The 26266-nt window shown below is 36.9% G+C and overlaps 1 protein-coding gene across 1 annotated transcript in view; it reads right to left on the bottom strand.

The window, feature by feature from the left end:
• The window catches only part of LOC127680224 (ephrin type-A receptor 7), a 91318-nt gene that overhangs the window by 21728 nt on the left and 43324 nt on the right, over nucleotides 1–26266 (bottom strand). The window contains exon 4 of the mRNA XM_052175777.1: nucleotides 1428–1552. Within this exon, the coding sequence (XP_052031737.1) occupies nucleotides 1428–1552 (125 nt within the window). The remainder of the gene's footprint in view (nucleotides 1–1427; nucleotides 1553–26266) is intronic.

The raw sequence follows: 26266 nt of genomic DNA, 5'->3' as shown, positions 1-26266 counted from the left end.
TATATCTGAGCAGAGCTGGAGAGATTCACACTCAGTGAGCAGCCATGCTCAGGTCCTATGCTTTCACTCAGCACACACAGGGCACAGGTTTGCCACTCCAGTGCTGCATTCCAATAACTGCCTATTTTACACACTACTGGCTGAAAATATATTCTGTTTCTTTCATGCAAATAAACCCCAGCAATTTGAATGCGCTTATTTCAGAGTTAAGATTTGCAAAAGATTGCAGATTCCCGGTGAGAAACTCTGCCACATTGTACTGTAAAATGTGCTTTATTGACTTTAAAATCTGCCAATTTCTGCGAGGACCATAACTATTAGGGATTACGGTGTAACAGATATAACGAAAGCAGCATTAAAAACAATGATCCCCTTCAAGCACATTTGATGGGACAAGAAATGTGCTTTCTGTTACAAATCTGAGGCGTAAAAATGCAGCTGGGCCCAAGAAAAACCAAATCCGAATGAAAATGGTAAGCCCATTAGTTTATTGTGAACATTGACATGTGCCATACTTTAAAGTGTCCTTGGTTTTCCTTACCTGGTGCAGGGTGCCACTGCCTTGAATTGTACACATTTCAATGAAGACGATCATTCCCAGATTTTGCCAAAATGTTAGGATTTATTTTATGGTCACGTCTAAATAGTGAAGTAGTTAGATGTATTGGAGCATTCAGCTAACTCCGTTAAATGGATATAGTATCATGTATTACAATTAAAGTCATACTGTTTACTAGTGGTAAGTTCTGCATTTTAAATTTCGAGGGATGTGTTTCTGTGTGGTAAAACTCACATAGGTGTTTGTAAGTAAGGTTGACAGCTTATCCTTTCTAAATAAGATATGGGTGAATAGATTCCTATGGACAGATTCTTATTAATACTTGGTCATTCTACAGAGAGTAGAGAAAGGAGCAGCACATGAGTTTTAAACTTTCTGTAGGACAGGCATGTGACATAATAACTCAGTCTGTATGCTAGACAATCTAAGGAATGGAATAACAGTATCACAATCTTAGTGATGGAGGACATTAAATACATGTTGCATACAACATCATCAGCTGCTACAACAGAATTTGATATCTATGAGAGCCCTAAAATGTCATCAAGCACACAAATCAACTGAAAGGGACACTTTTCAAAATGTACTGGATTGCGTCTGTACCATTAAAGCATTCTTTATCGAATAATTAAAAAAAAACTGAAAAATCCACTTTAAGTACACAGTCTCTCTTGCGTGACACAGAAAGTTAACAAATAGAGATCTTGGTCGCCGTCGCTGTAAACCAGAGACGGCGGAAATGGTTATTAATCGGAAGTACAGATCTGAAGTAGCTGCGGATAGTAGTGGGATGACCAGCACTGGCAGGCAGTGCAGTTGGACGGCGGCAGGCCTCGCACTGTTGTCACCACGGCTCTCTCGCACTTACTTTCTCATAATACTTGATCTCATACTCCGTGATGACTCCATTGGGATGCTCTGGTTCCTGCCAGGAAAGCTCCACACTCCTCTGCAGCACTCGCTCCTTCATGACCCCACTGACTTGCGAGGGAGCTGTTTGGACAAGATGTGTCAATAAACAACGAGAAAATTCACTGGGTGCCTCACATCAAATGTCACAACTGATCAGTCCCATGCTGTGCCAGTTTCATTAAGGTAAAAGAAAGCACCTTTTCAAAGCTCACAATTCAAAAGCTAATGAATATTCAAACAGGACCTTATTACTGTTCATAAACCTTAATAGAAATTTAAATGAAAGTGCAAACAGCAGAAGATAGCATTGTTCGAGTTACTGGAAAACGAAAATCATGGGGCTGAGGATGACAATTAAGCAAATGAATGCTAATTAAGGCTAGAAAATATGATTTCGGATTAATCTCCAGTGATAAACCGAGTCCAAATATTTATTTTACACAAAACAAAAAATACACTTTTGAAAGAAAAATCGGAATACTGTAGAGGAAAAAAAAAGTTCATGAAGTAGAATCTTCACTTAAAGGGTACACGATTTAAAATGTTTTTATGTTTCATCTGTGTATGAGTATCTGCATACATTTCAGTCCCGGTATACCTATTCTGAACAAATAGTAACCGACTTTGGTGAGAAGGGTTATACTTCACTAGGTGAACATGCTAGAAAGTGTGCAATTTCTCCCACATCACACTGGTCAAGGTGGACCATTGGCTTTATACACTTACAGACGTAATGCAGCCCTGTAACCCAGACTTGGGAGCTTCCTTGGAGGCAGTTCAAAGCTCCAGTGCTGCTTTCTCTTTCTTTGCTGATAATAGTATGCGTTGAGTTCCTTCGTTCTAATTAGTGCCATATCCTCTTTCTGGTAGCTAAGGCTTTGGAATTCGGTAAGCTAATTTGCTCTGTCCAATTTGCTGGGTGATGATTTACTAGTCGTCTACTGTGCCTAAGTGAGTAGCTGCACCGGCTTGCCCGAGTTTCAGTGGGGTCATTATGTTTCATGGATCATGCTCTATCTCATTCTGTAAAATATTTTTCAGGCTGTTAATTTAATTTTCAGATGTCCGAAATTGTTAATAATCCTGCTGACAGAAAAGCAATTATACGGGACCAAAGTCATTTAAGCGAATTTCTGATGTTTATCCCTGTGGCTTTTTGTTTTTCTTCTACTTCATAATACTTTCTTGCATCAATGTCTGGAAAACACATTTTGCACATCTTCCATGTTTTGCAGTTTTGACAGAAGGGCAGGCAAGATTCATGACTGCCATTTCTGCCCACATTAATAATAAAAAATAACTAGGCAGATGAAGTCGAATGGCTTTCGCTTGAATAAAATTCAGGTGAGGTCCTCTGTATACTGTATACCTCTGATTACAGGTCAATGCATATCTGGTAAATTTGCCATGAAGCAAATTTGCAAAGAGAAACCCATTTTCATCAACATTTATGCCTTTGCAGCAGCTGTGAAAACCTATCTCTAAACTGAAGAACATCATGCTTAGACCAGCTCACAGAGGGAGATGTTTGAGTGATCTCCTTATTCTCGGGAAGAGTAAACAACCAATGATAAGGTGATGTTGCATTTAACAGGTTCTGATAGTCTCATATGCTCTGAAGCCTAGAATGCAGCCCAGGTGGAAATACTACAAAGAGCTTTCCAGTGACGTGCCCTCCAGGACCGCTTCTGTGTGCTTACCACATGTCATTTAGGTGTGCCACAGGAAATCAAGTTGGGCAGGAATGGGTGATGTCGCTTAACACATTTAAGACTTTGGGCTACTTTCAAATAGCATGCGTCGCATGCTGTAGTTTTCAGTGACTATTCAAGCTCTGCTCAGTTGCCTTCTCAACACTGAGAGACACAGGAAGCCTTGGATTCTCAGTGCTATGGAGAAAATGTGGGCTATAAATACACCATGCTTAGTATCTGCTATGTAGAGCAAGCTCTACTGTAAAACAAGACTTGAGTTTTGAAAGTTACACTAAAATTACGCTCACTATTTGAAACTGTAAAAGAACATTTACAGATATAATTATGATAATTGAGGATATGGGAGAAAAGGATGCCAAAAAAAAACATTTGAAATGTGTAATAATTTGAAATTCACCCTATTGCACTAATGGTGCACTATGCAATCACAGATGTCTCCGCTTTTGCACAGGAAACTATGCCGTAAGGGACATATTAATCCTTTTGTACACTTATTTGACTTTGAAACTCCCCCTGACAGTATATCCAGGCACATAATTTCAGAGGGCATAGACCAAAGTGTTAGCAACTGACGCTTGAGATTAGCAAGTCATGCGACCGAAAGGTCCTTTGAACACAAGGTTTTGGGTCAGAAAAACTGATATTTTCCCCAAGTTTTACTACTTTAGGTATAGAAGGTAGATGCTTCCAAAGTATACCATCTATAAACATGGATAACTCTGAACTAGTCAGATTCCAAGTCCATTTACAAAGTAATTGATATAAGAGTGCCATAGGTGTGCTGGTGCTAAAACACAATGCACTCTGTGGTTACCTTGTCATATGTGATCTACTTTCTGAGACACAGTATATCCACTCACGCCATATGCTCAGTTAATTATAATCCATGGTTCATCTCCGAAAATGAAATCTAAAACTAAATTACATAACACTTCATAACCAATTGCATGGTAGGACACTAATTTATAATGTCCATACTTATTAAAATGAAATCAATACATAATTCAATTGGAACTGATGTGAAACTAATAAGCAGTAAGCAATAATATGAACTTGGAAATATTTGTTAAGTATTAATATGGCGGAGCTTTCTAACAACCTTTAGTAGTTTGTATTGAATGATTAACGTTTCCCACCTATATGTACAGAAATATTCAAATAGGACAATTTCAACTAGGGAAATAGATAACATTTTCTTGGTTTTTGAAAATTCTTCTGAAACAAGAGAGATATATAAAATACACCATATAACACCAAGCCATGTGGTAGACTGTTAATTGTAGTTGAGATCGATACTAAATGATAATTAAAATATGATCTTAGGAAATCAAAGTATGATTTCCACAGATAAATAGTAGATCTCAATAGCATGATAACAAAGTTGATGATTTTTATGAAACCAGAAATTCAAAGTAAAATAAGAGCAAGAAAACTATGTTTTTGGTTTTGATGTGGTAAGATCAACCTTGGATTTATAATCTCTAAGCAGGAGGGAAAATTGACGTATAAAGCTTAACCAAGAGGTATTTTATACAGTTTGAGCTTTCACACAGCCAAATACCATCTTTTATCTTAATTTCTGATTCGATTTCAAAGTTACGTTTAGATTTCAGAACAAGGCATTTATTTTTGTCTTGCAAAAATGTTAACCATGCCAATTTGTGTGTGCATGTGTGTGTGCTTGTGTGTGCACGTGTATGAACACAAGCATGCACATGTATGCAGAGAAAGTTTTCTCCATGAAGTAGAGAAAAAAAAATTGAAATCACAGCAGGAGGTAAGGAGACACTACACAGGACACTGAAGATGAAAGAAAAACTAGAGACTTTAATATGGAGAGATGGTCCAGCTAGGGCCAGTGCTTTGTGGTGAGGGAAGACAGCACACCTTCAGTGGGAAACACAAGAAGATATGGAGGCAGGTTTTCAGGACCCTGGCTGACAGCGAGAAACGCTTCCTTTATGAAGCACTGAAGAATTGAATGAGCATGGTTGCATTTTTTTCTCTTAAGCTTCCCAAATTACAAAACCTAAGAACAGAAAATAAACAGAGAGGGAATACAGGAGGGAACACAAAAGGAGGCAGGCAGGTAGGCAGGCAGGCAGGAGGGTGGGCAGGAGGGTGGGCAGGAGGGCGGGCAGGCTAGCCCAAATCAGTTTACAGCCTGGCAAAACTGTGAGAAAAATATCGAGTTGAATGATGTTCTTTCAGAATTCTGACTCACCAAATATTGGTTATAAAATAAAGGGCCTTAGGTTATTCAGTTTAAGGTAATTTCTTATCACAGCAATAGCAAAGAAACTGTATGCACTTCCCTTTTTAATTTCTATAGACAGGGCAGTGGCATATATCACGATGTGACCTGGCAGACACTACCCTAAAATGTACAATAGATAATTTTGTACTTAAGTCCCCAACACAACATTTTATAGGGAGACATTCCACTCCACAATAGGATGAAACTTTGTATGTGTGTGGTAGAACTCTAGTGAAGCTCTTGCATTCGTTTGTGTTAAGGATTTTTGAAAGTACTTTATTTATAGAGGTCACTGTTTTATTGAGACATATTTTCTAACTTTATTTCAAGGAAAAGAGTACACATTTATCAATAATTCTGGCAGGGCAATGAAGAGAGATCAATCAACATGTATGAAATGACCTATGAGCATGCATACATACATGTTAATTCTTTTGGCATTTGTAAGTTTCCATTAGATGATTCAAAAGCTAGAAGTGAGATACTTTAGATCTTTATGTACTGTAATATTCTAGAATAACAACAATTTTCTTTCACTAAAACCTTTTGTCAGTATACATCATTAACACAGAATTGAATTTTAAGCACCTTTTGAAGTGAAAGTTACATGCGTCATTAGACCCTAGTATGTCATTAGATTATATTTAGCCTTCTTCCTAGTCCCTACCAGTATTTGTTTTCACATTTTAAAATAACAAAAATACATATAATTTATTTCATTTACAGAGGACTAGTTCCTAAGTAAAATTGTTCCAATATTGTATTGTATATATAGCAAATTCATTTCTGGGACAAGTAAGAGTATATATAAAATGTCAACACACGATTTTTCTAAGCACTGAGATTTAACTGCTTATGAAGGGTTAATAACATATTATAAACAGTAACTAAATATTTTAGATCATAAAAACGACTAAAGGCATTTGAGTTGGCAACAATGAAGAACACACTGTGTAATAAAGTCTGTAAATCATCTGAGTGGAGGGAAGGGTGCTTTTAGGCTAAAATAAACCCATGCCATTCTATAACAAGTAGTTGAAAAAATCCGTATGAAATGAGTTTATGGTTTTCACAAGTGCTATCATTACAACATGGAGTTCTATGAAAATGTGAGCATGATGTTTACGCAGCAAAGCTTGGGAGAAGTGCATCCTGGTGAGACAATTCCTCCAGTGCATGCAGAAGCTATGCCAGCATATTTTCAGATCTGATCAATGTCTGCTGCACTAATTGATCAGAACCTCATCTTTAAAACAAGAATTACAGAAAGGATCTGCCAATATATCTATGAGAATCAAATTTTCTTCTCTAGAATCACTAGGTAATTGCCAACTATTGTTTAGATGTGGAATAAGTCTAAGTGTCTGACCTTTACAGCAAAACTTCTCAGTAAAATGGGTCAGGGTCAGTGTGGTAAGTTGTGGAGACTCATGAAGGTAGAATTCCCAAAAATGTGATTCTGCCGATCTCTAATGAAGGACTGTCAGAGCATCAGCTGGTTAAAAGTTAATTTGTAATTCCTGGTCATTTTTAATCTTCAAAAAAAAAAAAAACTCCTCTGGATTTAAACTTATGAATACAGCAGTATCAATCAGGCAACTTCTCTTAGTGAGACTTCCTCCTCACTAGGCTTATTCCTGGAGGAACGAGGAAACAGCCTCAGAGTACAATGTGGGGAGGTTAAAGAGCCCTATTAGAGGAGGTATCTAGCTTTTCAATCAGTATTTAGGAGCCATTTTTTTAAACTAGTCTAACTGCCGTCACCCAATATTTCTTTGGTACTTACTAGTGTAAGAAAGGACATTTTATTGATCTTTAGGAACTTGGAAATTTCTTTGTTCATGTGTTACATGCATCCATATAATTCTTAGAGTTTTCATTTTGAATTATGTTTTCCATCCTATAACACTACAAGGTAGATAGATATTGTTATTTCATTTTATTGTGAAGAAGTAGAGTAATACAGACACCACAAAGCTTATGAGGAGGAGGCAGCCTCCAGTAAGCGTGTGCCTTCTAGTCCTATTATTCTCTCATATTTGCCATACCTGACTAATAATTCCAGGTACTTCATTTCCTGGGAGGACACAGCAGAAGCTTAATTAGAGTTCCCATGTGTGCTAGAAGGCTCTGGAAACTTTATATACTGGGTATCTCTAGAAGAAGTAGGTCATTGGGGACATGCTTTTAAAGCAGCACCCAGTCTTAGTCTTTCTGTCTTTCTTTCTGTCCTTCCTTCCTTCCTTCCTTCCTTCCTTCCTTCCTTCCTTCCTTCCTTCCTTCCTTCCTTCCTTCTTCCCTCCCTCTCTCTCTTTCTTTCTTTCTTTCTGTCTCTCCCTCCCTCCCTCCCTCCTCTCTCCCTCCCTCCTCTCTCTCTCTCTCTCTCTCTCTCTCTCTCTCTCTCTCTCTCTCTCTCTCTCTCTCTCTCTGGTCTGCACTGGTGTCAGAATTCTCAGCCATATGCTCCAGTCACCATAATTCTGTGCCTCTCCACAAGCCCAGAATCAACAGAGATGATTAGGATGAGGGCAAAACACCCAAAACCATGAGCCAGACTATCCTTTTTCCCTTCTGACTCATTTATAATAGAGGTTCTGTCCCAGTGAGTAGGAAGCTAACAAGGGGTTGTGGAAAAACTGTGGGCATCATGCTATACAAAAGAAAAAAATCTTTATACAACCTGCTGGTACCTGAAGATGTTAGACCAAGTAGAGATTAAAAAAAAAACCTTCCCTTTTAAAATGACAAGGCCACTTATACACTACATCACTTTAAAAGCACAAAAGTAAAAGTGAAAATCTCTGCTTGACATTCTCTACATTTCAAAGATATCTTTGTTAAAGTAAGCTCTCCTAATTTTCTCTGATAACCTTTCTGAAAAGTCAAAGTAAGCCAAAATACATGGATTTTGTTTTCTGAAGGGTATCATTTTAATGACTGTGAATCTTGATGTTTCTCTCTGCAGCCCTTCAAGAGCTGAGACATTTATCATGTGTAGACCTGTAGTACCTTTTATTAGCTGCTGGGGTTCATTCCCAAAGATGCCATGTTTATTGGACCACATCCTTACTAATGGGCATGGGAAATTCCTACCACAATCAGCAATAGATTAAGATGGACAAAGCTGTCTGGGCACCAGTAAGTTAATACAGACTTTCTAAGGAGAACGAAATATTTTTCAAATGTTTTAGAGTCATCTCCCTTTTACAGGTGGAAAGTGGCGGATAAGGCTCTAAGATGGAGAGACAAGATGAGCCAAGTGCCAAGATTCACCTAGAATTACTGTTGTAAAAGAAGGCAAGGACTAAGGCCATTCTTATTCAAAGCTTTCTACAGCAGGTGCCCTGTAAGGCATAGACTCAAGGGCAGTATGCATGCTTTGCTTAGAAAATTTATGTCAGATATACACTGGCTGTACCTTAAATTCCTCTTCTGTGTGTTGCTTAACTGATATTTTTTTTTCTTGGCAAGTTTTCTTGGTGAAAGAAGCATTTATTTTTCTATACAGCTTCTTTGAATGCTTTCCTTCTGAGAAAAGCTACTTATCTGTTCTATACTGATATTTTGAGTAGCAGCGTCTTTTCAAAGAACTACAGTATTGGTCAAGTGCCCCTCACTGAACTAAAATTCCCCAAAGTCGATCACCATTAACATTTCTATTGATTTTTGGAGGTGAGCTTTGTTTATTCAGAACTTCAGCACGTAATTTTTCCATGAATTATTATAGTATAATTGTACAGTATTGTGTACAGAATTTCTATGGACTACAGAGATGATGGATAACAAAGACTGACCTCCTGCCTTCTAAAGAAATTAGCTGCATTTCTGTAACAGGGTCTCAAGTATTTTAGGCTGGTCTTAAACCTTCTATATAGGTGAGGATGATCTTGAACTCTCCACCCTCCAGTACCCACTTCCCAAATCCTGAGGTCACATGCATGCAACACCATGTTACACTCCATCAACTGACCTACATACTGTATACTCCTCAAGGAAACCTTAGTAAAGTCAAAGTAGGATTGTACACACATAGATTGCAAAACACACTGAAGACTATGTAAACCAGGTGCCAGCAAATCTTTAGGGGACAAGCAAACAACAAAATATTTTGCATTTAGCCTTATACATTTTAACTTCATGTTTCAGTAGTGGAATATGCATCCAAATTAGTTAGCAAAGAGGGGGTGGCATTGTTTGTATAATATCTAGAGATATCTTTATATGCAAGCTAATGTGTAGGCATTATCAACCCAGATTGGGTTCATGATTTTCTGGTCAGCAGCCTTAAGTATCAACTAGTTAAAGCACCATTTTGCCCTACTTCAGCAAATGTATTATTTTTGTTGCTAGGAACCAGACATGAGTTTATGTTTTATTTCCTCAATTCTTCTGGTGTTTCTTGGATGTTGGTATACAATGCAGAAGAGTGAGGACAAGAGACAAGAGCTTTGCAGTGGAGTTGATGGCTTCTTTGCTATGTGACCTTGAGCAATAAAATGAACTGTACTGTGCCTGGGACTCTGAGATCCAAATAGAAATACCGATAGTTTACAAATAGATTGTAGTAGAAATGTATGTAAGAAATAATATTAAAAATTGACAGTCAGTTCAGGTATTTAGAAAAATATTTATTTTTTTCCTGTATTAAGATAACTGATGTCTGGGATCCATTCCAGAACAACTCTCTTCTAAAATCAGATACTCTAAATACCAGTTCTGGCATAGGTGTCTTTTACATGCATAGATGAATGCACTGGTCCAGTGATGCACAGCTGGGTTTGAGAACGATTCCTTTGAAATGTGTTTGGGAAATTACAGTGTCATTTTAAGGTGTGAGTCCACTGCCTTTCATAACAAATGATGACCCTGTCTGATTTGTAAATAATGCATTGATAGCTTTACCAAAGAAATTTTCTAGTTATATAATATGATATATTTTATCAATAAAAGTAAGATAGAAAACTAAAGCCTAAATTTCAAGTCATTTCAAAGGGATACTTTATAGTAAAAATAAAATAAAATTACTCTAGTGGGGTGAAGACCATCAAGACATGCTCCTTTAAAAAAATGCCAAACAATATGTGGTATAAAAAAATGAAGACCCAGTGATTTCACTTTTCAGTCCTGAGGAAACTCCGAGCTATTTTCCAAACCACTTCTTTTTTGCTTGGTCTGTCAGAAAACCTGGTTTCATTTCAAACTTTCTGTGAATCTAAAGTCATTCGCTGCCTTATTTGTAGAGTCAACTATTGAAATTTGCCTTGCTTTAAAGACAGAATATTTACAGAATGAATTTTATCAGTAAGTGTATAAAGCCTTGGCTCTCACCCAGGCCCCCTTCTAAAAATACAAGTGGACCTTACACACATGCACAGGCGCACTGATAATGGCCTCAAACCAGCCAGAGAAATGACTTCAGTTGAGGATGTTGTCTTTTACTTGAAAGCTGGTTTTATAAGGGATACAAGATTATATTATACTCTCATAATAAAATATAACATTTCAGTATTGTTCACCTCTGCTTATCAGGTTTTTTTTTTTAATTTCAAAATCATCACAGGATTCATCTGATTTAAATTTCACATCCTAGTCTACATTGATTAGTCAGTCAGGAGAAACTAAGAAGGAAGAAGGAAGAGGGGCAAGAACAGAAGAAAGAGGCAGAGGAAAACCAAGGGGTTCAGAAGAGATACAGCCTCGCCTCTTTAACTTCAATCAAAAAAGATGAGTTGAAAAGTCACCATCGCAACTGCTCCATTTGTTCATAGAAATATAAACAACCATGCTGCTCAATGGTTAGTCCTCAAAACTCATCTAGATTTAAGACTTATTGTGAAACTGAGTGCAAAAAAAAAAAAAAACCAACAAAAGACAAAACAAAACAAAAAACAATTTCTTACAGTCTGGTAAACATGCTGTGCTTAATTTTGTAGCTTGTACTTCATAGCTATTGTATCAGAAGACATAAGCTGCACCAAGAAAGCCATAGCTAAGAACTGCATTAGATTTCGTCCCACAAGTGATACCGACACTGTGACATAGCATTAATGTCTATACAATATTCTAGTTTCAGAAGCGATTAATACATTTTTCTTTCCTCATGTGGCTGTTGATACACAGGAGTCATTTTTTCATGCACTTGGAAAATAAAGCTTGCAACAAATACATACAGGTAGGGAAAGTTACCCAATTTTGAACACGTTGTGTTTCAGATATTAATTTATAACTAATCGTTTTTATCTTGGACATCTCTTCCCTAAAGAATCATTTAAAGAGCTGATTGCTCTTCTGGCTGACAAACTACTCATTCTAGAATACTTTTAAACTATCATATGTGCACAAGAAAGGATGTCGAAAACTAATGTGTCTTAATAATAGCAGTAGTTGTACCAGCAAACAAAGAGGAAGGCATAATGAATAGAAGCTAATGATTGCTGGTGCATACAGATGCACCAAACCAGAAATCAAGATCTCACAGGCTAATTCTCTGTGCACCCTCCTCACTGGCTCCTCCTCACTTCCTTCTCCTCCTCTCATGCTCCGCCTAAGTGGATCCTCCTCTCTGGCTCCTTCTCTCTAGCTCCTCCTACTATACCTTCCTCATTAGATCCTCCCAACAGTCTGGTGTCTCTAGTCAAAAACCTACACAGATGAGCTTCTGCCTGTGTCTTGGCCTGTTCCATTATTTCTATTGTATAAGGAATACAATAGAAAACTAGTTTCAGCCAGCAAAGAAGTACCATCATCTTAATAGCTGATAATGAGTCTGTGGAGACTGGTAAGAACACTAGCTTGAAGTCCTTGAGGACCTGAGTTCAAATCCCCAGAAGCTCGATTAAAAAACCAGCTGTGTTCACACAGGCCTGTAAACCCAGAACTATCAGGGTCAGAGACAGGAGGTCACTGGGCCTGGCTGGAAAGCAGCTTAATTCAAAGTTCAGTGAAAGACCCTCTGCCAAAGGCACAAAGTGGAATGGAAAAGAACAGTGCACCAAACATTCTCCTCTGGCCTCTGCAAGCACAGGCATACATGCAGTTACATACACCATATACGCCATACAAGTATGACACATATTCTCACCCAGGAAAGAACTGTGGGAAAAATCAATGAGGAGACACATACAGGGTACAGGGATAACACCTCTAGTCTCACCTTTTATTAGAAAATCACCAGCTGGCCCATTGACCTACTGGCTATGTGTTTCTACCTCTTGCCTATGATACCTCTGTGTTAACACATGACAATGAAGAACTGTAACACAGAAGTGGGGCCCGTGGATTGGAACACATTTATTACCAAGTGTTCTCTCTCCTTCTCCCTCCCTCCCTCTATCCCTTCCTCCCTCTGTCTTTCCCTCCTTCCATCTCTCTCAATATGACTTTCTCTGATGTAGCATTTGTTTGACTGTAAGAAAACAAAAATAAACTGTAGTTAAGTTTGGGTTTACTCATGAAAATGTATTCTGCTGACAGTTGATAGATTTGATAAACAGAACAAGGACACAAATATGACTCTTTTTACCTTTCTCTTGAGTTGCAATATGGCCGCTCCTAGCAGCTATCACACACAAGCTCCTTGCACAGAAATGGTAAGACAAGGTGGAATGCTTCAGACTTAGGACAGAAAAACCAATGTTTCCAGTAGACTTGGTTATCTGTTTATTGCTCATTTATTCATTCACTAGGCTGGGCAATAAAGCTGAGTGTGTGACTCCAAAAATTCAGGAGAGGTGTAACTGAGAAAAGACTCTAGTAAGAAGGGAGCTAGCACTGTGTATCACTGCTTGGGAAGAGGGAGATGATACACTTTACCTGACGACCTCCTCCCCTATTCCTAGTGTCAAATTATGGCCCTATAGAACGAACCTAGTTCTTTATCTAAAACTCAGGTAGGTAAAGAACATGGGTTGTGGATGATACACAAAGTAAGATGTGAGGGGAGACTGCCAGTTTTAAATCACACCAGATTTTCCTGTAGATAAGAAGAAACCTTTCCCGGTTTTCTCATTTCAGTGTTATTTTTACGTTAACCATTATTTTGCTTTGTAGAGATCCTTTCCCTTAAACTGGCAGACTGTTCACAAACTGTGACCAAGCTCTGGCGATATTGGTTTGTTCCCTGAGATGTGAAGCTGCATGTGTTCCGTACACGCTCACGTCTAAGATCTCGCTTGCTGCAGCAGCTGGCTGGCCTCTGCATGAGGAGCATGTCCTAGGACTTTAGGACTCAGCCGTTAGCAGAAAGCTGCATGCGCATTTTGGCCGCTCATATCATCGATCTGATATTTATTCTCTTATTAGTAGAGAAATAAAAACACAAATTCACAACGACACATTTTGACTGCAGTCCTGCCACATCCCAATAACTGATGTTGCAAATATCTCTCTGTAGATGTTCACCTAATCTGTTTAGTTTAGTGACCAACATGCTCAATTTCTTTTTCAAATGAGTACATATTCCATTTTGTCTAGTAATAAATGTTTTTCCAGTGGTACCCCTCTCTGAAAAAATCTGTAATACTTATGAGAACATCTCTCATTTCTGTTTTAATGTGTCACAGACAGCAAACAAAGCAAGAGTGTGCAGTACTTTATTTAGAAGCTTCTCATATCAATGAAAAATGAAAGTCATATTTTTCTGTGGTTGATACTTATTAAGAATGTATTTTGAATGGCCAGTTCTTCATACTATATTTTAAAGTAAGTTCTTGTGAAACTAAAAAATGTCTCACATATACTTATATATGTAATTCATATATGTATGCATTATGTGATTCATATGTTTACATTATATATGTATGCATATATGTATTAAATGACTTAAGAATTATATATGCATAATACAGAAATATGATATTCACATACATCTACTTATATAATATGCATGATATATATATGTACATATACACACACGTATACATACACATATAGAGATACATATATATCTTCAGTAGTGAAAGACAGTTAACATTGAGCACCTAATCATATAGCTAAAATAAATATTTAACAAAAATTGAGTAATATAATTCCACCACTAAAAAGACACATACGCAATGCTAATTTGGGTGCAAGGCTACTGTTTTTAAGAAATAATCACCAGCATGACTATTGATACCAACGCACTACATAACTAACTCAAAATGATAAAAAGACTATGACACTTTTAAAAATGGCAACTGTTGAATATAAGGAATGCATAAAACCATAAAATGTATAGATTTATAAAAATATATCACAACATCCCATAACTATGTTTGTATTAATGCATCAAAAAATTTTGGAAACTACTAGGAACTACTGTTACTCTGCATCACACTAGCCAGTTTGGAAAACAGTGTGACACCTGAATCTTCACATAAAGACATAAATGAAGCACACAGCTACTAACATACACATAAACATGTGGCTACATACACATGAACAAAATATATAATGAACATGGAGTTGAATAATTGCATAATATCCTGGAGTGGACGATCACACTTTCAAGTCAGTCTCATATGGCTGAAGGTGCCTTCTGCCTTCTTGGGATTTGAAGTCATGAATGAAATGTTCAGAAACTGCACTCCCACTTATGAATTATGGCATCTTACCCCAATTGATAAGCTGCTAGGAACCACATGTCTGAATACAGAATATAGAAATGCAGAAGTGACAAAAATTATTTTGAAAAGTAAGTGGTGTTTGGAAATATCCTGAATAGTTAGGGAAGGAAGAATGTGTAAATCTGACTTTACAATACAAAACCAAAATTCAATCCGTTCCCATTATTTCATCTGAATGCTAGCTAAAAATTTATAATGATGCCAATTCTATCTTGTCTGTTAATAGAAAACATGAGTACAAATTTATATTTATTGATGCATGTCATGCATGTGTGTGAATTTGAGCACACCTGTGCCATGACATATGTGTGGAAGTCAGAGGATAACTCAAATAATGTTTTCTCCTTCCACACTACGTGGGCTCCTTGAATCTTAGCATCTAATATATAAGTTATGATATGTACTTTAGAAATATTATAGTGGGAAGGGGTGGATGGGGGAACAGGGGGAGGGAAGAGGGCTTATGGGACTTTCGGGGAGTAGGGAGCCAGGAAAGGGGAAATCATTTGAAATGTAAATAAAAAATATATAGAATAAAAAATAAACATAAGTTCTATACCTTTATTTCACATGAAAAAGAAATATAGATTTATAATACATACACATATATGTATGTATCAAGAACAAAGCATGGCTAACACATAGGATGTGGGGTGAGGAAGATCAGAGTTTCAAGACAAGCTGACCTTGACTGCTGCGCCCTCTGCATTATGCTGTTAATACATAGTATTTTATCATTCCACAAGAATGTCCCAGGTGTCATTACAGCATCTATACATCAGCTATTACATAACCGCCCTGTGGAGAAGTGGCTTACCTCTTAGCCAAAATCCTATAACATACCATAAACATAAGCATGCTTCATTTCTGCAAACATTAGCTATCTCGACAAAGATTTCCCTGAACCACCCGTGAAGGGGCAGGAAGAGTTGTGAAGATAAATAATCCTCCCTCCAATGCTCCATTTCTAATGCTTTGCTTCATTTTGGAGGTGATATAAATTTTCTACTCAGGCTCAATGTTGGAAGTAGAAGGGGTAAAGAAAATGTTATGCTTTCAAGTTAGCTATAAATTTTAAAATGACAATGATTTGGAAATGAAATTTTTCACAGTAATTCAAAAACTGTTTTCATTATCAATTAAATATTTTAAAATCAAAGGGCACACTTAAAGTACTGGGTTGATAATCTGGATATATGGGGAAGAGAGTGTAAAATCACGTTCTTCAGCTAATGATTTGAAACCATAATTCAGCCTGCTAATTTAGTTTGCAAAGTGCTCAATCTGTTATCGCTTACGTTTATGCACTTGTATTTTCATTTTAACCATCATACTCTGCGTGATGATTTAAAAATGATTTCTTAGAATCATAAGATTATTAATGCATTTTTGAAATAGTTTTGGTTGTTTAAAATTGAGTGCTTCAGAATTTAAAGGTAAACATTAGAAGATGTGACGTTAAATAAGCCATGTAGGCAAATGCCACCTGAAGGCTTTTCTGTCATGCCTATGTGGTTAGTGCTTGTTCCCAAGATAATCTTTATGAAACCCTGTTTCTTTGAGATTTGAAAGAAAATATCATCGTTTTTATGTCTTTTTAAAACCGGTCTGTCAACACGGGTATCAAACAACTTTGAACTGATGCTGAATTGTGTAACAAGTGACAATATTAACTCCCTAGACAGGCAAAATGCTTGCTTCCTGAATGCATTCTGACAGGTCAGACACTAACCCGGTACTTAGAAATGTGCAGCAGCGTTCGCCTTCCACACAGCAACTCAGCTCTTGTTTTCTTGGAAGTCACATTTATATCCTCTGAAAAAATGCTGAGTGTTAATTGTCGTGACTGTGTTCTGTCTTCATTATGATTCACCCCTGGACTGTATTTCTGGCGAGGAGAAAGTCGGCCACCTGCTTGGGGATGCACACTCTGGTTCCTGGGTACTGCTGTTTGTAAATGACTCCCACGGGCAGCAAGACATCGTTTTCCCAGGTGGGCCACTCATTTACTTTCTGTTTTCTTTCTCCCACTATTCATCTATGTTGACAAGTGTCAATTATGGACAGCAGATTTATGGGATGGGAAAGATAAAGCCCAATTTACAAATCATTTTCCGTGCAAGCCGACAGGTGCAATGACAGAGCTGACTTGCCGTAATTGAATTTCTCGCTGCTATCTACTCAGTCACAGGACGATGTCAACTTCAAGGATGTCAGCTGAGGAGAGTCTTAATACTCTAAGATTTTAAAAGCAGAGATGAAAATATATAGCCTAGGTTTTAACGATGGACTCTGAGTCAGATGGGGTGACATATCTGGGAAAACTAAAGTAGCTAAATTTGAATCTACTCATTATTCTTGTTAAGGATACACATTCTGAAGTAATAAATATTAATTTAAATATAAGTTTTAACATTCTAAAACTGAACAGTATCTTTCTATCACATATATATTTTAAAAGTTTATATATCTATATATTATATATAAACATATATATTAAAAAAAATTACCTGGGTTTTACTTTGCATATTAGACTGGTCGTGGATTTATGTAATACTATCAAGTCTTATAGGCATTTATCACCATATCTAACTAACAATTTCTATCTTTTTGATGAAAAACTAATTGGATATTTATTTAAGGGAGTTTTCCAAAGTACAGAGGATTTTTTTTAACAAAAATATCACATTGGTATGGATTTGTATTAGCAGAGTTTCATTTCAAGTATATTACATATAATTATATATATGTAATTGATTTCAGTGTAGCAAACTGAATATATCATTATTTATCAGTTTCAATATTAATTCATACCTATACATTATCTTTTTAATTATGTATTCTTACATAATTAAAAGTTATAATTCATGTAAGGAATTGCCAAATATCACATTTGAAGGCCACAGAATATGGAGTTAACAGAATATTAATCCATACATGGCTTTGTTTGCACACAACCTATGGAAGTCATATGGAACAAGAAAACTCTCAAGCTTGATGAGATTGTCAGCGGGTCATTTATTTTTAAAAGGTTTTTATTTAAAAGTTATGATCTTATTTTTATTCTGTGGAATATAGAACAACTTTGTAAATCCTGCAGTATTACTTACATTTGGAAATTGAGAAGAAAAGTTAGGGGAACAGGAAAGCTGTTAGAAGAAGAGATGGCAGAGGGAGAGAGGAGGGAGGAGGGAGGACGGAGGAGAGAGGACAGGGGAGGGTGACTAGGGAATGAGGATGGGGCGAGGTTCTCAATGAACTTGATGCTTGCTAGCTTGGCTGACCAGGGAGGCCAGCCAACTCTAGGAAGCCCAGTGCTGAGATGACAAGCACAAGCTCTGCTGACAGAGCCATCTCTCCACACTCCTAAAATGCACTTTCAATGAGGGACATTTTTTCCTCCACATTTAGTTATTAAATTATTAGCCGTTCTTCTTGTTTCAATTTTCCACATTTGATATTTTCTTCATATTTCTGAGTTAAGATTTTATTACTTCTTTAGAATATATAAATAATGTTATTGCATATATGTTTCACATATATTTGATATTTTCTCCCAGTAAGTGGCTTATATTAATATTTTTAAATTATAGTCATCTGTATCAAAACTTTTGTCATAGACAGCGTTTCTCTGATAAATATTTATTTAATCATGTGTCAAAAGACATTTTTTTTACAACTTTTTCTATGAAATTGATTTTTATTTACTATGAGTACACTAGTGAGTAAACTGTATATGTGTTTCCTCTAATGTATGAAATTTTCATCTGTTTATGCTATTTAGCTTTTTCACTTTCATCAGAGTAAATTTCCTGAATTTGACAACTCTCACATATATTGTCACACGATTTCCTCCAAAGCTGGCTTAGCACTCCCTAGTCATTTTTCCTTTTCCAATTAATTCAGAAATCAACCAATTAAGTCATAAACATAAACATTAAGACAGACATGAATATGACATGTAAACATTAGATACATACACACACATATATATCATATACATATACACATACACATATACATGCACATATAAATATACATATACATTTACATTTATATGTGGGGTAGGGGGTCATGAGGTGACTCACAGAGATCCTTAGTGCAGACGATACATGACATATAACGTAGAATCTGTGGATAGAAATTTAAAACTCTAGTGTATTGGAGATGTCTTTAAATAAGTAGATTTTATATTGCTCTGTCATAAAATGAGGGAAAACAATAAGAACTGGATATGTCAAATTGCTTCACAGTATTAATGACCATATTTTTTTTATCTAATAACATGTTTTACAAATTTAGCACACAGAACTATTCTAAAATTTTAAATTTATCCGCAAATATGTTTTTGATGGATTGCTATTTATTTTTCAACTCCCCTTTGCTACACACTGATAATGGTCCTAAAAATATTCTCCGAATTGATTAATCTGAGCCATCTTTAGGAAAGGCACTTTTGCCATTTTCCCACTAAGGGATGGGTTAAAATAATTTCTAAGCTCACGAAACACATGGCTTGAACAGCTGACAGCTACAACACAGCTTCTGTAATGGTTAATAGCACTTGATATTTCATTGAGATAAATAAGCTAGCTTATTTCCAGGTTATTGTGTAGTGGTCTTAAATAAAATATTTTTGAAATATAACTTCTCTTAGTTCAAAATTAGGCATACGAGCCTTAAGCTTCACTCATGAGTACATTCTGGTTCCTGTCGTTGGAACTGAGACATACAGACCCCAAGGCTCATTTCAAGGATCCATTTTGCTCCCTGACTCTGGTATTAGAATCTCCGTTCTTTGATGTGTCATTTGGTCCTTGGTTAATAACTGTTTAGGTCTACTTTCTCAGAGGTGACTGTAATTCTCTTCAGCGGTTTTGAACCAAAGAAGTATTTCGAGAAATGAAAGGATTTTTTCTTTCTTTCTTTTATATATATATATATATATATATATATATATATATATATGCAAGTTGCCATTGGTTATTAAAATAAAAGCTTTTTCATATACAGCCTGTCAGCCATAGCACTTAGCAACCTACAGGGTGGCTATTTACTAAAAACAGGAACTCAGTAATTGAAGCTCATATATACTGCATCTCTAAGCCTGCACGCAGCCACACTACAAAAGCTTGAGCTAATTGCCTTGTAAGCCACTAAAGTTTCTACTTCAGCATACATCTCTGTCAAAAAACATTCAAGGCATCCCTGTTGCCGTATTAACATGCCGAATGTAATTCCGCACAGGTTTAGAAAGGAATTGTCTCAGGATTGTGTGAGAATGAGCAAAACTACTCCTCGGCTGAACAAGGGTTAGCTTTAGATACTCACCACCCAAGAGGTTACATTTCAAAGAAACATGTGGCAGCAGAGTACTCTGTTAGCCAGGGATTTCTTCTGTGATTTTCTTTCATCTGCTCAGCTTTCAGCCTATTGACAATTTTGAGTTAAGATGAATACACTATAATACACAGATGAAGAAAATTCAGGGCATAATGAACAGAGATAAAAATGATAAGTTTTTAAGAAAACAGTGATGCAGTTAAGAGACTTTTTATGCAAGGGTGTGTAAAATTCTACAAAGATAAGGTAGTTGGCTTTTGTCACACAGAAGCAGACTGGAGTACAGTCTTACATGTGCAAGGTATATGCCTTAGTATATTATGTGTACCACAGCCTCTTGGTTTAAGATATATCAAAGGTTTGTCTGAGATTTAATTTCAGTGATAATAGTACTTTCCATGTTTATAATTTGTGGCTGGGTTCTTCTCAACTTTTACTAATGTCAGAAAAACTTAAGAGTCTGCTGACCCCTTTATTCAGTAGAGTTTAGTTCGGTTTTCTTATTGAGCAAATAAGAAAACTACACGTTCACAGGAGAAAATATGGAGAAAAAGTGTGGAGCAGAGACTGAAGGAAAGGCCATCCAGAGACTGCCCCACCTGGAGATCCATCCCATCTGCAGCCACCAAACCTGGACACTATTGTGGATGCTGGGAAGTGCTTGCTGGCGGAAGCCTGATATGGCTGTCTCCTGAGAGGCTCTGCAGAGACTGACAAGACAGAGACAGAGACAGAGACAGAGGCTTGCAGCCAACCATTGGTCTGAGAGCAGCGGTCCCAGGTGGAGGAGTAAGAAAAGGGACTGTAGGAGCTGAGGGGGTTTGCAGGTGCATGGAGTGAACAACAGTGTCCAATAACCAGACCCACCAGAGCCCCCAGGGACTTAAACACCAACCAAAGAATACGCATGGAGTGGCCCGTGGTGCTGGCCACATATGTGGCAGATGATGGCCTTGTTGGACATCAGTGGGAGGAGAGCCCCTTCGACCTGAGAGTATTTGATGCCCCAGTGTAGGGGAACACCAGGGCCTAAAGACAGGAGTGGGTAGGTGGGTGGGGGAGCACCCTCATAGAGGTGGGGGGAGGGGATAAGATAGGGGGTTCCAAAGGAGAGACCTAGAAAGGGGAAAACATTAGACATGTAAATAAAGAAAATATCCAATAAAAAAGAAAGGGAAAAAAAACCCATGTGGACACTGAGTTTCAAGAAGTAAAATAACGTGAGATTATGTCTCCTAGAAACAACAGGGGATTTACACCCAATATGCCACAACAATATGGCTATCCAAACAATATGCAAACAATAGCACTAGTAGATATACTAGTATTGAAAGGGGGAAATCAGATGGTGCTTCATCCCTAGACAAAGAACCACACACAACTAAGGGCTGCAGAGAAAGCAAGAATTCCACTGCCAGGGGATGCGTCTCTTATAATTTCTCTCACCTAATTATAGTTATCTCATTTTTAAAATCTTTCATGAATAGTCATTTTTTCCATCTGAATTTTAAGGTTTTTTTGTATTGAAGATTTATTGTTTTACCCTAAGCCCTGAAATCACACCACACACACACACACACACACACACACACACACCACTAAATGTATTCACCTGGTTCAGTTATATATTTATGCATTTATATCTTTAGCTACATCTAGACCTATATCTATCTGACAATAATCAAAGAAAAATAGAACATGCAGAACATGGATTTGAGAGAACAAAGGGGAGGGGAGAAGTGGGAGGGGTGGGCTTGGAGCGAGCAGAGGGAAGGAGCAATGATGGAATTAAACTTTATTTAAAATTAAAATGATTAAGGAAAAAGAAGGAAAGAGTGGAAGAAAGGTAGAATCTGGTTCGAGTTCCATAGAACTTAGATCTTCTTGTATTTTGGATACTGGTTTTTCTGTTTTGTCACTTTGTGATTCCTGGGTTGGAACCAGGAAGATTTCATTTCCTCGTAGAGTTTGAAAGGCTACAACACTAGGTATAGCAGCAAACATTTGCTGTAGTATAGACACTCCTAGCAAGCAAACTCACTGGGGGAAGACTGTATGATTATTCATAGTGTCATTTGTTAAGATATTTAAAATAAAGCAAATATTTGTAATTTTTACTCATGGAAAATTTTAGCTTTCATATTATATACTTCAGCCTTTGTCTTTAATCACTTAGGTCTTATATAAAGCATACAATATTTATGGGATTACAAAAAGATATATCTAATTAAACATAGTGATGTCCTATGTTCTTTGATGGGAAATTGGTGTTGGGTTGATATCAATTGTAACCAAATTAATTCATAACTTCAAGAAGATGATAACTAAACAATGTCCTCGGGGTAGAAAAATAAATCTTCACCACAAAAAAAAGTTAAAATTCACATGTCAAAAAAAATGAACGGTCCATGAAAGTTTATAACACTAAGATAACTGTAATTAGGTGACACAAATTATAAAAAATAAACATCTAAATCTTTGATAAGCAAAACAATGTCATTTGGCAAACAAGACAAATAATGAAGAATTAAATAAGATCAGAAAGTCTGGAAATTGGCTTCATCTCTTTATTGCCTTGGGAAAAAATTAGCATTTCAAAAGGCCGTGGGAAGGAGGCATTTTACAGTAAATAGCATCAAAGAGCTCGGGAAGATTAGTGGGAACAGAGTCAGAAACACTTCCACATTATACACATCTTGATAAGTTAAAACTTTAACATCACACTTGGGCCATTTAAGAAATGAAGAAGAAGGAAGTCAGGATTTCCTAACTTATTTATGAATAAGGTTTTTCCAGCACCTCACAGCCACTAACCAGTAACAGACTCCAACAGATTTAAAATCCAACCCAACTGAACTTCGCAGTTTATTATGTATTATGTATTATGCAAACATGGCAAATTCATGTAAAGTACTTTAGTTAGAAAATGGGAGAAAATTCTTAAAGTGGGTAGCGTATTCTCTGAGTTTCTTTGACTGTATGAAAGGAACATTCTCAAGTTACTGACATGAATCCCATAATTTAGAGAGCAGGCCAGGAATGTGTAGAGTCTAAAACATATTTTCTAACATGAAAATATATTCTAGAAATGCCTAATATTTCTATATGTGATATTCAATGAGTAAAATTTTAGAAATCAATGTCTGTTGTTAAGAAATAACTATAATCTTCATTAAATAAATCAGACATCTATCAAAACATATCACTCTACAGTGGGTAATTTTATTTACTTATTTATTAATTATTTATTTATTGGTTTTTTTAATATAAGGTTTTTCTGTGTAGCAGTGGGTGTCATGGGGTACTTGCTTTGTATACCACATTGGCCAAGAACTCAAGCGATCTACCTGCCTCTTTCTCCTGATTAAAGGGATTAAAAGCGTGCACCACCAGTGCCCAGCTTAGAGTCAGTAATTGTTAAGCTCTGCCCTCCATATAGAGAGCTTGCTTATTTCTCAGCCTACAGTCTCGTTAGTGGGGCACAGAACCTGCCGGTTGGGTAATTCTGTCTGTTGAGCCTCATGCTCTCCGTGTTGCAGTACGTGCCCACATTCACTTCCATGCAGCTGGTGCTTTAGAGATCAGGATCCCTTACTTTCTTGATCTCTGGATCTCTGCTGGTCACTTTCTAAGGAACAAATGGCACAAGCCAGGCAGGCTTCAGCCTTCCCACCAAAGAACAATTTACATCCCCTCTCTGGCTTTACTTCCTAATATTCCATTTCCCTCACTCATGTATGTTGAACATGGTGACCATTAACATAACCCTCTGAGTTAGACTGTTTTATCTATTAGCTTTAATCTTAAATTGTATAAAACTGGATTTAATAGATAAAATCCTGTATTTGAAACAAGAGGCTCTGATTCTTATTATGGGTGCTAGAAAAGCTTATAAAATGAGGTTTTCCTTGCTTTTGTATCCTTAGATGGTAGGTAAAAGTGCGGGGAGGGAGGCCAGGTAAAACAGTTACTGAAAGAGTACTACATTGAGGGACCTGTAGTCACCAGAGAGATGTTACTCCATAGAAAACACAACTAAAATAGAAAGAAAGGGAGATGTTCCCTGAGTTTGGCTATATCTTATTGGTTAACATCACTACATATATGCTGCCAGGTTTCTTCAGTGCGGCTACACATCTCACAGGGCAAGGAAGTTGCACAGAGTGGGTCAGAGAGCCCAAGGCCATAATAAACTTCACACATGTCAAACTTTTTTCTCAGACTTAAGACTTTCAAAACACAACTGCCCTGCCCGAAGCTCGATCTGGCTTGCTTACAGCTAGTGCTGTTTTAGTTGAAACCCTGTTTGCAGTAGCACTGATTAGAAACGAGGCGTTGTATTTAGCACCAGGCTTTTTATTATATCTCAAGGAACCCAGCTTTCCCAGGCAATCTTCAAAATGTACACTGTTTGGTTTTGCAGTTCTTTATGTATTCTAGAATATATATCCACAAAATATCCAGAAAAAAGTATGTGTATATGTGTATGTGTGTATGTGTGTGTGTGTGTCTGTGTGTGTATGAGTATGTGTATAAGTATATAAAATATTTATTTCAAAATCATCTGAAAGAGAACAACTAGCATTATATGAGAGACTTGGAGGAAGGAAAGGAAGTGGAAATTATGCATTTACATTACGATATTAAAAAATAAAAGCAGACTCTCTTGTTGCCATAGGTGACAGCACTATACCCTTTCGTTGCTCTTGCTATGTCTTGCTGTCACCAATGCACTCCACTTACTCTGTTCTAGCAAAAGTATCCAACCTTATATACCAATCAAATTCATAGAGGATGCCATGAATTAGTAACGGACATGCCATTATAACAGAATCATGTTAATAAGAAGGCTGAAGAGAGAGATAGGAATTATTAGTAATGTCTACAATTTTAAATCTAGCCCACAAATCACTTTACGATAGTGGTTCTCAAACTTCATAATGCTGCAGCCCTTTAATACAGGTCCCCATATTGTGGTGAACCACAACCATTAAATTGCCTCATTGCAACTTCATAACTGAAATTTTGATATGGTTATAAATAATAATGTAAATATCTGATATACTGGATATCTGATATGGGACCCCCCAAATGGGTCATGAACCACAGATGGAAATCTACTGCTTTAAGGTATATATAACTATATACAATATATTCCTTTTTAAAGCAATAAAAAAGGACATCTACATGATCGCATACATTATTAAAAACAGATATTATCTATACTGGATTGAAAAATAGAAAGTAAGTAGGCTTTCTATGGCCTTTTTAATGTTTCAAGTTCACCTGCATATAGGTGATTTATACTGCTGCTGAATTTTTATACTGTAACAAGCAAGGAAGGGGTTGCTCTTTATTCTGTAAATGTCCTCAGGAATGCCAACGGTAAGCCACCCTTTTCCATAAATCGTTCCCCTTGATTTTCTTTGATTGAATTGTCAAGCACTATCTGTGGAAACCTTACTTCTATTACCTGCAGCCCACTTAACATGCTTCTCACATGCTGCAAGACATAAATGTCTGAGAAGAGAATAGGAGAAAGATGGTTTGCATCTGTTGTTTAAGACAGCCTTCACAGCATTTAAATGAAGGAGACAATGGCACTGTTCTGATAAAATCACAGAATCCAGTGAATGAGGGCATCGAGGAAGCATTCTAATTGACTTGAAGAGGCATGTTAGGGGGAGGGGTGGTGGCGGTGATACTTAATCCTAAATTGTGCACACTTGCTTGATTTTCATATTTTGAAAGACAATAGAGGGAATCTGAAGATTTGAAAATTTAGGAATTTATTCTTAGTTCTAGATTGGAAACACAAACAGTTTTATTGGATTATTTGCATTTATGGGCAAACTAACAGATTTGTGAAGATTTA

This window comes from Apodemus sylvaticus, chromosome 3 (genome assembly GCF_947179515.1).
Source record: "Apodemus sylvaticus chromosome 3, mApoSyl1.1, whole genome shotgun sequence".
Taxonomy (NCBI): Eukaryota; Metazoa; Chordata; class Mammalia; order Rodentia; family Muridae; genus Apodemus; species Apodemus sylvaticus.
This window is presented reverse-complemented; position numbering and strand designations above follow the sequence as displayed.